We start from the raw sequence: 13,940 nt of genomic DNA on the forward strand, positions 1-13,940 counted from the left end.
CTGTAATGCTCCCTTGGTGTTTTGTAGACTAAATGTAAGACTTATTTATGTTGAATCTTTTTAGTAAGGCTTGGCAATTAGCACATTAACACTAAGAACACAGAAAAGTACACCAACCAATGAAACAATGCTAAAAGACAGATACAGAAAATTCAACACTTCATTTATACATATTTCAACAACCTACCCAACCCAAGCCTCCCTCCCAAACCCAATCCCATTGACACACCCACCTAATACTCATTCTAACCCATTCTCTTCATGGACTATGTTTTGTTTTTTTTAGCGCTATACCTTAGCTGCCAGACCCTAGAAAATTCCTCAACCTTCAATAAATTAATTTTAAATAAATAAATCTCTGCTCATGGTTTCCATACCTTTCTGGGTGTCTACCTTGTTGCAAATTTTGGTATCTACAAAAAGACAAACCTTTCCTGATACTCCTTCCACAATATCGCTTACAAAAATGTTGAAAAGAACTGATCTGAGGACCAATCCTGCAGCACAATTTCTACTAATGGCTCTCTTCTCAGAGTGAACTCCCATTTACCACTCAACCAGTTTCTAACCCAATCAGTCACTTTAGGGCCCACAGCAAGGATGCTTAGTTTACTTATAAGTCACCTAGGTGGAAAAGTGTCAAAACCTTTACTGAAATCCAACTACTCTATCAAGGGCTGTCCTCTGATCCAATTCTCTTAAATTACACAATCAAAGAAATTAGATTAGTCTCATAAGAACTCTGGTAAAAACCATCCTGCCTCAGATCTTGTAATCCACTAGATTCCAGAAATTGCAGTATCTTCTATTTTAGCAGCAATTCCATTATTTTACTTATCAAAGAGCTCAAACTGTAGTTCCCAGCCTCTTCCTCATTTCTAAAATAGAGCTGTGGCAGCTTCCTTGGCCTAAGTTGATAAGCTTTCACCTTACTTTGAAGTTGTTGTCCTGACTGAGCATAACAATAAGAGATGCAATCAGAAATCCATGTGGAAAGAGTTATTTTTGTAACTGAAAACCCCTGTTTGACTGGTTTGAAGGAAATGAATAGTTGTGAAGACTTTGTTATCTCCAAATAAAACACTAAAGCTCTTCTACAGTTCAACATATGAAGAGTCTGTTTTCCCTTATGAGCATGTGGGCATAGAAAACATTTCGGCAACATGATTGATTTCGGTGAAATTGAGAGACTACTTTTTGTAGAAACGTAGGATGTTTTCAAAATTACTCTGTTGTGGAAAATTTGGGTATATGGAGAATGAGATTAGAGCTTGCAATTTACTTTTTGTGCAGAAGTTATAGTTATCAAAAAAACAAAAACTTCCAAGAAAGGAAGTTAGTTCTGTTGTTGCCAGAAGCTTAAATGGCAATTTCACGAGCTGGATCAGAGCCATATTTAGATTCCAAGGAGTAGACTATCTTTAACCAGAGGTCTACAATGAATTAGGCCTTTCATGAATTTGGCAATTGTAGGTTGCTGGAAAATAGGAATTCTTCTCAGATTTTCATGTTGTGCTTCTACTGCACTAAGATGAACTCTAAGTTAATTTTCAATCCTGAGTCAGTCAGGTAGGCTTCAAAGGTATGAAAGTAAGCGAAGAATAAGGCAGAAAGGATCCTGACTGACCCATGAAAACCAGATAGAAAATCTTTTCCATTTAAAGTTATAAGATCTTCTGATAGAAAGTTTTCTTGATGCTAGAATAACCTTACTTACTTCAGCAGGCAACTGCAAAGAAGAGACTAGTTGCTCTTCAATATCCATGCAGCCAGAAAGTTGAGATGAAGAAGATTCCTAGTACACCAAATGATCAGGGATGGGAACATTCTCAATGTTATTGGCTGCTGAACAGCTAGGCATTGAAGCCATGGAAACCAAATTTGATGTGGCCAAAAAGGGGCTATCAAATCCTGAAACCTTTTTTTCTTCTTAACTTTTGAATTGTTTTGGTTATACATGGATTTGGGGGAAAAATAATAAGGAAGCCCCTGGTTTCCTGGGACTGAAAAAGTATTTGTTACTAGACTGTTCCTTGCTGGTCTCCTAGCGCAATAAGTGGGAACTTTGTTGTTCAGTGAAGTTGCAACAGATCTGTAGAATACCTCTAAAGTTGAAAAGCTTCTGGTGGTACCTGACGTTTTAATGGCCATTGGCTGTAGCTGTCTATCACGTCCACTACCTGGTTTTGGTTCACAAAGTGATAGCTTTCAGATACATCTACTGGGAAATTGTCCATTGCCTAATCTTGCAGGCCTCTTGACAAAAGACTGAAAGAGCTTGTTCTTCCTAGCTTGTTGTTTCAGAATATTGCTACTTTGTTGTCTGTTTGAATTAACACCACTCTCCTTTAACCAGGGACAGAATACTTTTAGGCCATTGAAAAGTATTCTCAACTCTATCATTTATATAGCGAAATCTTTTCTATGAAGATCAAGTTCCTTGAGAACAAAGTTTATTCAGATGAGCTCCCATCCTTGGTTGGATACAACTTTGATTATTGTAATTTGAAACTGAAGTTAGTGGAAAAAAAAATGTCCCTTTAACAGATTTGCAGATCTATCATGCCAGAGAATGACAGAGATTTTGATATATTCACCTTGTGGGGAAGATGGCTGTAGGTGCTGGTTCCACTGAAACTTCAGGTTTCATTATGAAAAAAATGGGCAGAAACCTCTCTCTGATCTTAAAAATTTAGCATTATTGTGGTTAGATCATGTACTCTCTGCTGAGAAAGGAACACTTCCCTTCGTGTGGTATTCAGGCAGGCTCCTATAAAGTTTATTATGAGGTGGCTCTATATTGTATTTTGGGAATTAGATGAACCCTAGGGATTTATTTATTCAGTCTTCTATTTCACAGCTTCCAAAATTATGTCCACAGCAGATTACAAAATGATCATCCCTGTAACATATAACATACGTTACATTCATCACATAATAAATAATAAAATGACTAACAAAACTATAGAATACCTGAGCAAATAAAAACATTATTTAAATTTTCATTAAAATATAAAGCTTTGACTTTCTTTCTAAAAACCTTAAGATCCTGCTCTCCACGAAGCTCTACAGGGAATGCATTCCAAAGTGTAGGTCCCACAGACAAAAATGCTTGATTCTGTATTGACTGAAGCCTGAAAGCCTAAGAGGAAGGGATGGCAAGAATGTGTGTACCAGCAGAATGCAAAGTCCGAGTTGGAATATATAGAGATAACTTATTAGCCAAAGTGCAAGTAGTCTCAGAATGAAGAAGTTTATGAATTACAACCGGCAATTTAAAAACTGTTGCCACCACCTAACTGGTAGCCAATGGACTGAAGGGTGTTCATCATATAAAATGTGGAGGAACAAGCTATTTGAATAGTATGATGGGATATGAGAAAAAATTATTCACATCATTTCACATATAAAAGTGCAAGAATTTTCCCTTATAATCCATTACTACCATAAAAGACAAAAAAAAAGTTTCTGTGTAAGTTGAAGGGTATCAGACAAGCCAAAATTTACATTTATACTCTTGACTCTATGTCCTGACTATCACATGCCCTCATAGTCTACATTTTTCTTTAGTTTTGTAGTGAGAGTTTTAATGTGAAATTACTAAAAAAAAAAAAAAAAAAAAAAAAAAAAAAGCCACCTTCTTAGTATCCCAAAAACAGTGTCCAAAAAATGTCATTCCATAATGAAATTAAGCATTTGAAGTTCAATAAGTTCAAACGTAATAAACAAGATTATCAGAAGGGATCAATACATCCCTGGATGTTGCCAAAATTGGGAATGTCAAAGAAGAAATGAATGACTTTTGGTAGGAGCTCTGATAATGATAATCATAATAGTAATTTTTTTAGGTCAACGAGTTCTCACAGAATGAACTGTCAAGATGTAGCCCTAGTTTCGGACAGGAACAAATCGTCCAGAGATCATCCTCTAACAAGACAGTGGATGAACAGCAAGCCTCTGTAATAAATATCTCGAGCATCAATTTGGATTCAATTATCTGTGTTATAAAGAGGTTTATCATTTGTACCCTCTCCTAGGATGGATATGTTCCATATGTGAGCAGTTTTGTCAAGATTTTTCCATCTTTTAAAATTGCAATTATTTTCTGACCTTTAAAGAATGAGTTACTGCTTTAGGTTTTACTTTTTATGCTCGGCTTTTCCCGTAAATGTTTAATGAGATCTGGGGATATCAAGTACATGTTCTATGATCCTAAACAACTTGAAACCTTTCTTCAGATGAAAACTATCACTCCTCCTACCATCCTTCTAGGATGTATAGAGCTGAAGTTTACATTCACCTGATATTTGTTTATTTGCCTTGTTTAATCAGTCTCTAACTCTCCTCCATACTAGGGTCTAAAAGTGTTGTTTCCTGTTGATATTTTTCTTTGTATTATACTGATTTTGAATTGCTGGAGTAAAGATTTTTCTTGCTGTAACTGGAAAATTAATAAAGATATATAAAAACAAAATAAAATTGTTATTTTTTTCAGAAACTAACATCGAATCAAGATGGATCAATGGTATCTAAGAAGTCTCGGTAGTTACCACCGGGCCCTGTTGATGCTTCCATAGCAGCTTTTGAGTGCATGGTGACAACTCGTGTAACACAGATTGAACATTCGTCTTGAGTTTTTTTCTCATCACGAGCGGAATTTGTGGCAATACATTCATTAAGGCAATTGTTTGATGTGACTGTGAAACCTGCAGACAATGGGAGAGCCATCATAATGGACAAGCACTGAGACTGAGTGACAACTGAGACTGAGTGACAACTGATTCCTCATTTTATTTGAAACTAGATCAAAATCCAACAAATGATATTCAGGATGAAATTTGGAAACTGATTTGTGATGCTGAGGATTCTCATATGTTCACTAAAATAATTTTTGATGGTAAAATTTCCCATTACCCCAGTGATTTATATGTTACCAAAGATACACAAAGATCTGATTAGTATTCCTGGATGATCTATTGTCTAGTTTGTTGGTTTTTTCATTTGAGACCTTTTGTACCTCTTGGGAAGACATATACATGTGATTCCACACACATAATACAGATTCTTCAAGACCTGGAAACACTGGAATATCTAATTTTGGTTAACAGCAGATGTAACTTTGTTATACACGAATATCCCAACATGAGGCTCTTGAAATCAGAGAAATGCTGGAGCAACATGGGCCACATCGGATGTCAACATCTTTTTTGGTGATCTTGAATTATTAAAACATTTTTTTTCTTTTTCAGGATCAATTTTTCTTACAACTTAAAGAAGTGGGATCTTTGCAGTTTTTCTAATTCTGATGTGATGAAAATAGTCTTTATAAGAAAAAAAAAAGTACAAGTCTTCCGTCTTTGGATAATAAGTACAATTGGATGGATTTTTGCTGATGCTGTCACTGGGACATTGAAACAGATTTTATTTATTTATTTATTTATTTAGGTGTTTTTATATACCGGGATACGTTGGGAACATCATCTCGGTTCACAAATAACTAAAACTGCAACAGGCTTTACAGAGAACAATTTAAACAGTGGAAGTAAATAATGTAAACCATGAACGACATTTGAACAGTTAACACGATATGCTATATAGTTAACAGATTATAATGGGAAAGATAATTCAATGTAAGCAAGATTATATGGAATAGATGGCAGGGAGGAATTATGCAGGGGTTGGGTTGAGGTGGTTAGGTTAAATGGGGGTTACAAGGCATACTCGTAACAAAAGAAAGAGGTAATCGGGCTTAAGGTAGTGGAGAGGAGGTAAAGTGAGATGGGGGGGGTGAACTGAGTAGGGTGAGGGAGTAGGGTGAGATGAGAGGGGATTAGGTGAAGGCCTGCTTAAAGAGCCAGGTCTTGAGGTTCTGTTTGAATCTTTTTTGACAAGATTCTAAGCGCAGGTTTGGGGGCATTCTGTTCCAGAGGGTGGGTCCAGCTAAGGAGAGGGCATGTGATTTGGTGGATTTGAGTTTAGACAGCTTTGGAGAGGGAGTGTGCATCATGGCAATATATGAAATATATTCTGTTTTTGGGACACTACTAAAAAAAAAAAAAAACAACCACACACAACTACTTTTTAATTTCACATTAAAACTCACTAAAAAATAAACCTCTAGGGGGGGGGGGGGGAGGGGGGGGAATTGGGGGATCTCATCTATATATACTGGCGTTTATTGTTAGCTGGTTAATTCACAATTTTTGTATACCTGTTTTTGCTGTTTGGTACTAGCGGCTTGTGTTTAGGTTGTCTGATAATGCCAATAAAAGATTTAAATATAAAAAAAATAAAATAAAATAAAGAAAACAGAAAAATTTGAATAATGAGGGCATGTGATGATGGTCAGTACATACAGCCAAGAGTATACATTTTTTTCTATATATGGCAGTAATGGATTATAAATGAAAAATCTTGCACCTATATATAAATTGATGTGAATAATTTTTGCTTCTACTGTTTGTGGGATTATTCATTGTGTCGATAGCTTTTTCCACTCTTGTTTGTATGATTGGATATGAGCCAATCTAAATATTGTTTTTCCTTAGATGAACAGCAATCATTGTGAGGCATTCTGTGAACACCCTAGGTACTGCGGAAAGCCGAAAGTGAGAACATGATATTGGTAATGATGAAATGTAGAAATTTCCTGTGAGCTTTGTGAATCAAAATGTATTTAGCTATCAATCTCCAATCAAGGGTGGACAGACCCTAGAGAGTTCATCCTCAATTTCTTTCTTCGGGTGTTTATTGAAATATCTGCGGTCCCAGATGGGATGGAGGTCACCCATTTTCATTGGAATGAGGAAATATTTGGAATAGCATCCCATGTTCCATTGTAGTACTGAAACTGGATTAACTGCATTTGCAGCAAAGAGGGCTGACAGCTCTGAGGAGTTGGGGCTGTTCTGCCTCTGAAGCGATTTTTGGAGGATTGTTTGGGGGACAAGATGTTGCGACCTTCTCTGCCAGACGTCTCCACTCCGCCCAACTTACCTCTTTTGCGACTCCCTCTTTGGTTGATGGAAGTTTGGCTGCCGTGGCGTCATCTTGCCGACCTCCTCCGGCGTCCCCGGACCGGCTAGAAGCTGCCTTCCGCCATGTTCTCCTGAAGCCTAAGGGCGGGCGCGTGGCCATGACTCAAGTACCAGCTGTGGCACGAACCTCAGGGGCGTCCCCCTGAGATGACGTCATCAAGCCCGGATATTTAAGGTCTTCATTTTTGCTAGCTATTCGAGTTAGCAAAGATTATAGGTTACAGGTTAAGGTTACAGTTACCTAGCTTCCTCCTTCAGGTATCGCTGCGGATGGGATTCGCTCTGCATACTTTGCTACTCTGCCTCCTTGGACTTTACCAGGGGTACCCGCTCCTTGGAGGCCTCGCTATCTCTCTTGCCTTTCAGGGCGCAGTCTGGAACCGGTAATCGTTCCTCGAGGGCCCACATTCCCGGACCTGCTACTGAATATTACTTCTGCCAGGAAGTCACCGCTGCCTACAACATCAGTGAGTTACCATCTATCTCTCAGAGCTTTCCCTGGAACCAGGTACTCGCTCCTCGAGGGCCTACTTCATTCCAGCCTCTGGGCTGCTTCAAGAGACTACTGTGTGAGTGTTACCATCAAGGTTCTGTTCCTGAACTCTGCATACTCTGCCTTCTCACTATATTCAGTTTCTCTACAGCTCAGCCATCCTGGGATCGCTGTTCCAGTGCCTGAGGGACTACAGCCCAGCCGGGCTCTTCCAGCTCACTACTGCCACCTCTGGTGGTTCACTATACAGTTGAATAAAAGATCTAGTGTGTGTCTGTCTCCCAACTCTGAGCCTAACCGGTGGACCCTCTCGGGATCTTCCCCTGGGGGAGAGGTCATCTACCACCGGCCCAAGGATCCACCCAGAATTATCACAAACAGAAGATTTGAAATTCAAACAGTATGCCCATTGTATTATCTTTAAAATCCAATTTTCTGTTATCACAAACCATAATGGACTGATGTGTTGAAGCCTCCCTCCACCTCATACTAGTCAGGTGATTGGATCAAAATGGGAAAACTATCCTGATATTGTAGTCAAAAGCTGGGATATGATTTTGACTGCTGAAGAAGTTTGGGCTGTGCTCTGTCCATACATGGCCTGCTCTGCAGTTATTGCTGCTGCGGTTGTGGACGAGGCCACTGAAACAAGGTTTGGTACCTTCTTTTGCATAGTAGTATTGTGTTGGCCTTTCCTCCTTGTAGATGGCTGCTCAGTTGTGACAATGTAAGGAGAGAGGAACAGTGATCTTTTGGGACTTTGATCTATTTTAGTACACCAAATTATCTTCCCTTCCCTTGTTTGATTCCTTCTGCAAGGTAAATGGAATTTCCTTTACCATTTTTGGACAAATGCAGTTTGACACATCTCAGCAGAGATGGACTTCTGAGAGTCTAAAGAGAGAGGTCAGACGGAAAATCTGTGAACTCATCAGCATAAGAATAGCACGACAGAAGTACGATGACTTATTTCCCCTGTGAGTTAGTGACAATAGAATCATAATAGATGGGGAACTATTACAGTAAAAGCACTGAAGTTATATACCTAAAAATGTTAACCACATTCTCCCTGCATAAGACCTGAGTCAAACTGGTGGTTAGATGTGAAACTAATGAACAGACATGAAACATGACAAGACAGCAAGACCTCCCTCACCTCTCCTCAGCGCTTTCCAATTCCAAACATACTCAATACTAACAACTAGATCATGGGACCCACCACAGAAATACATGACTTCAAATCCACATTTAACAGTCTTTTCCTTAATCCTTAATTCTGCTGTTAAAGACATTGCAAAACAACATTCCTCAGATTTTTAAATGGAACACATGACAGCTGAGCATGACCTTCACATCTGGAAAATATTAGCACTCTATAGTCTAGTTCTGCTTTGTTTCACTTATGATTTTTGTAATGAGGTTTCATCTTGTGGCCCAACTATAGGTCTTCTACATCCTTGTACTTAGGTGCTATCAACAGGTGGGGGTAGTCTAGGGCTTAGAGCTTTCTAGCAACTTTCACTTTTAGTCACTAACATCTATTTCTCAATTGGTTTTTACCACTTGTAAATACAAAAAGTGGACATCATGATGAAAAACCCTCAAGAAATGCTAATCTTCCCCCCTCATTATGAAGTAACTTAAGAACAACTGAAGTCCCACTAAACATAATACCAGTGAAAACAGTTATGACAGAATCATCTTTTCCAGCTTCTTCAAGTGCCTGCATAATTTCATTGTACATCTGCAACAAATAAATAATAAAAAAGGAAAAGTTAGAATGAAAAAAAAATCCCAGATGTAACATGCAAAAATGTTTAAATATAGGTTATTGCTTTTTTTTTTATGTAACATATTTCATGATTTCCTTGCATTAAGTTCATGTCTTATAAATGTTGTAAATACTAATAAAAATAAAGAAAACCCCACTATGAGCAGTTGAAACTTGAAATGGGTATAAGATGTTTTAGAACATGAGACATCTGTTTACAGATGTATGTGAAAAATGTTGATGTCGCCACAGAATAGTTTTGGTGGAGACTCTAGACAGAAATGCTTAACAAGGCAAAGAAAGAGCAAATACATATTGAGGAGTTGGGGGGAGGGACAAAAGGGAGATCAAGTCAGTGGTGGTGGTAATGCACAGGCTATAGCAAGATATTTTAAGGACAGGGCAAGATGTCAATTTCATTACCATGGCTTACTGTCTGAAATATAAAACATCAAGGTAAAATTAGTTCTTACCTGATAATTTCCTTTCCTTGAGTCCAGTCAAACCAATCCAGATGAATGGGTTATGCCCACCAACCAGCAGATGGAGACAGAGAATAACAGGTGCATTGACACCATCCCTTATATGCATCCCTGCTGACCTCAGCCTGCCAGTATTATCTGTAACAAGTTAACTTTGGACAAATAACTAATACATTTTAAAACTCAATTAACTCTCTTTCATTGCTTTCCAATCAAAAGACTGTCACAAGAAAAAATTAACATACAGGAAGCAGAAACAAGAACTTGAATCTGTAGAGCACTTACCTACTCAGCTGAATAAATTAATAATTCTTCCCTTACTATATCATCCGACTGAAAGACCTGAAAGGTTTGGCAGCATAGGGCGGGTTTTGAACTGATTTGACTAGACTCAAGGAAAGAAATTTATAAGGTAAGAACTAATTTCACCTTCCTCATCATCCCGTCAGATCAATCCAGATGAATGAGACATACCCAAGCTATTCCTGATTAGAATGAGACCCTGCCATTTGTAACATGGCACAGAGTGGACCCTTGACAAATGTGAGGAAGGACACTGCAAGGTGGCTCTTTCTCAAGTGGCAGGCTGCAGGCAGAGCAATAGTAGTCTAAGACCGAGCTGATGTCGTGGCAGGCAGCTGGCAAATTGAGGCCAGTGTCCGGTCTAAAATCAGTAACTGATGATCAAAGCCAAGGAGGAGACGACCAGGGAGACACAGGAAGGCAGGCACACGACAAAGTAGGAACAAGGCAGGAGGATTGGAACACAGCAGGACAGGAACAAGGCAGAACATGAAGCAACTAGCACTTCAGACAGAAGCACAGCAGGAGACCTGTTGCTGAGGCATTGGGTGGTAGTACTGAGCTTCCTTTAATACTACAGTTGAGATAACATCATCAGTCAGCGCCCACGAGAAGTGCTGGCTGCATGGCCTATAAAAAGGGCTTCAGGAAGTGCAGGTGGTTTCAATCAGGCTGTAGGATGCAGCTTGCTGCAGGAAGCTATGCCGGGAATGTCTGGAGGTAAAGGGGCATTACAGTATGCCCCCCCCCATAGAGCTGAGCCTGTGGGGGAAGAGCTGGTGGAATTTCCTGATTAACGAGCTTGGACATGTTCCACAAGTTCCCAGGAGCATTGCTTAGGTCGATAACCCTCCCATTTGATCAGAAAATTGAGTTTTCCTCTGACGAGTTTGAGTCCATGGTATCCCTAAACTTGGTATTCAGCATCCAAATCCATGGTGACTAATGAGGGCGGACAGTCTTTTTTGTGTAACGCTTGAACACTGCTGATTTGAGAAGAGATATGGAAAACACTGGGGATCCGTAAGGATGGTGGTAATTTCAGTTTATAGACATTCTGATAATTCTCTGGAAGAAGGCTCCTATCTATGCCTACTCATTCCAATCCAATTCTGCTGCTAGCATGCAGAATTGCATCGCATTGGTCATGCTGGAGGCAAAGTTCTGTGGCAGATCAGGAGTCTCAAGTAGGCTTGTCAAAGACTCTTCAGAAGGTTGCCAGGAAGAGGTGGAGAGAAGTCATGCAGGGGTCCTTTCTCTCCCAAAATAGAGAGGCCCAAAGCCAACGCAGATCCTGTGAGCAAGATAATAAAGGCAACCTTGGCTCTCTCAGAAGCAAAAATTAGCCAGTTGTAACTCAAAGTGAATTTCTGTTTTGCTAAGAAAAACCCAACAGGCTTTTGAGTTTCTATCATATAACGGGGCAAGGGTAGATGGAGAGAACCTATAGGTAGAGGCACAGGTCACAAGGCAGATGGTGAAGGAGGTGGCAAAGGAGGACTAACTGACCTGAGTCTGCAGATGATCCAGTCTAGTAGAGAGGACCTGCAGGGTTTGCATGTTCTGGGCCTGGTTTGTGTATTGCTGCTGGTTGGCCTGGGAGAGGTCCCGCAGGAAATCCAGCAGGGGAACATCAGCCGGGTCCATGACCTCAGCAATCTCTAACATGGCACGGAGTGGACCCTTGGGTCAATGTGAGAAGGGAGCACTGTGAGTTGGATCCTCCCATGTGGCAGGCTGCAGGCTAAAGTAGTGCAAGGATAGTGAAAGTCAAAGCTGATGTCATGGCAGGTGACAGGCAAGGTGAGGTCAGTGTCCGGTCTGAGGTCAAAGCAGGCAGCTGGCAAATGCGTAGTTGAAATCCAGGCAGGTTCTTGGCAGGCAGCAGGCAAGGCGAGGTCAGTGTCTGGTCCAAGGTCAGCCAATTGTAGATCAAAGCCAAGGAGACGAAGGCAGGACTGGATGGGAAGACTGGCACATGACAAGGTAGGAACAAGGCAGGAGGACTGAAACATGGCAGGACAGGAACAATGCAGGAACCCGAAATAACTAGCACTGCAGGCAGGAGCACAGCAGGAGACCTGTTGCTGAGGCACTGGATGGTAGTACTGAGCTTCCTTTTACACTAGAGACGTGATGACAGCAACAGTCATCTGTCACAGGAAGAGCTAGTTATATGGCCTATAAAAGGGCTTCAGGAAGTGCAGGTAGTTTCTACCAGGCCCTAGGATGCAGCACACTACTGGAAGCTATGCCGGAAATGTCTGGAGGTAAGGGGCATTACACTGTTCTCAATACTTCAAAGGCAAACAAAACCTCTACCCTGCCACTCAAATCAAAGCAATAATGCTTACAGAATGAATGCAAGGAAGATCAAGCTGCTACCTTAACCAAATTCGGGGGAGATGTCAATAGTCTTCCCTAAATCCTACCTGGAAGGAAACCTAAGGCTGCCACCTGAACCTGAAGGGAATTATAGGCCAAACCATAAGCGAAACTGCTTTGCAAAAAAAACCAAACACCAAAAAAAACCCCTTGAATTTGTGGAACATCCACTTTCAAAGGCTGCACCTTGTTCTGTAAACACCAGGATTCAAAGACTTTCCACACTCGGACATAAGCCAACTTTGCTTCAGGCTGCCTTGCCTGAAGCAAAGTTGCAATCACAAGCTCCCAGAGGGGGCAGTGGAACAATGGTGCGCAGGAGCTGCAGCCATTGCAAAGTCCCCGCAGCGCCTCTTGCTTGGCCCGGGAGACGCAGTGGGAGATTACAAAGGCATCCCTGAGTAGACGAGAAAATTCCAAGGCTTAGCCTTCTCTCGCCACCTCCAGGACCCACTGGCCCAATGTGATCTTGGTCCACTCCTCTTAAAAATGGGACAGCCTTCCTCTACTAGCCTCTGGAGAGGAGCGGACCAGCCTGCCTTCAATGACCAATCTTACTTCCACCTCCCCCTTGGGTCTTACCATCCCTTGGAGGCCTGTCTGAACTCTTTTTTTGCACTGCCGGCCCCGTACTCCTGCTAACGTGAAATCACCTCACTTCTCAGAATCGAGCTCGTGGAGTAAAAAAAAAAAAAAAAACCAAACAAACCTTGTGGGCTTTCTTGTCCTCAGGCAACTTATTACCTTTCGACTCCCCCAATTGCTTCATGAGTTGCTGCAAATTCTGTCCAAATAGCAGCTTTCCCTTGAAAGGGAGGTGTGATAGCTACGCATCCGACCAATTTTATAGCCATAGGAGTCTCCTTGCAGCTACCGCCGAGACCCTACCTCTGGCAGAAGTCCGGATCATGTCATACTGAGCATCAGCCAAAGAGGCCACTCTCACCTCCAAGCGGGTTGTCTGCACTGCCTCAGCCACAATCCCTTACCGCTTGCCATGTGCTTTCTGCACCCAGCACACATAGGCTCTCTGCATCAAACTTCCGCACACCGCAACACGCGAAACCTCAAACAGTCTTTGAGCAGGATCTCCAGTTTCCAAGCCTGGACATCTTTTAGAGCTGCCGCTCCGGCTACTGGAATGGATGTTTTCTTAGTGACCGCCAATGCGGCTGCATTCTCCTTGGGAACTCTCCAGAAGTCCAAGATCTGCTCCAACCAGGGGTATAGCTTCGCCATAGCTCCCGCTACCTCCAGGTCCGCCTCGGGATATTCCCCCTCCCGATCTACCAGCTTCTTCACTGTCGTTGGGAACAGAAAGACCTGGGGGGGGGGGGGTGTCTCCTTAATCCCCCCAGGACTGGGTTACCCCTTCATTATCCAAGTCCTCCCAGGTTTGTTCTGGCAAGGGATATAGCTTAGCCATTGCTCTTGCTACCTTCAGGCCCGCTTCGGGAGACTCCCACTCC

At 41.4% G+C, this 13,940-nt stretch overlaps 1 protein-coding gene across 3 annotated transcripts in view; it reads right to left on the reverse strand.

Moving 5' to 3' along the window:
• LOC115082086 (enoyl-CoA delta isomerase 2, mitochondrial-like) overlaps positions 1-13,940 on the reverse strand; it is a 175,904-nt gene that overhangs the window by 50,919 nt on the left and 111,045 nt on the right. For all 3 annotated transcript variants that reach the window (XM_029586353.1, XM_029586351.1, XM_029586352.1), the window contains one exon: positions 9,205-9,274. In XM_029586353.1, coding sequence (XP_029442213.1) covers positions 9,205-9,274 — 70 coding nt within the window. The remainder of the gene's footprint in view (positions 1-9,204; positions 9,275-13,940) is intronic.

Source organism: Rhinatrema bivittatum, unplaced genomic scaffold (genome assembly GCF_901001135.1).
Source record: "Rhinatrema bivittatum unplaced genomic scaffold, aRhiBiv1.1, whole genome shotgun sequence".
In the NCBI taxonomy this organism is placed as follows: Eukaryota; Metazoa; Chordata; class Amphibia; order Gymnophiona; family Rhinatrematidae; genus Rhinatrema; species Rhinatrema bivittatum.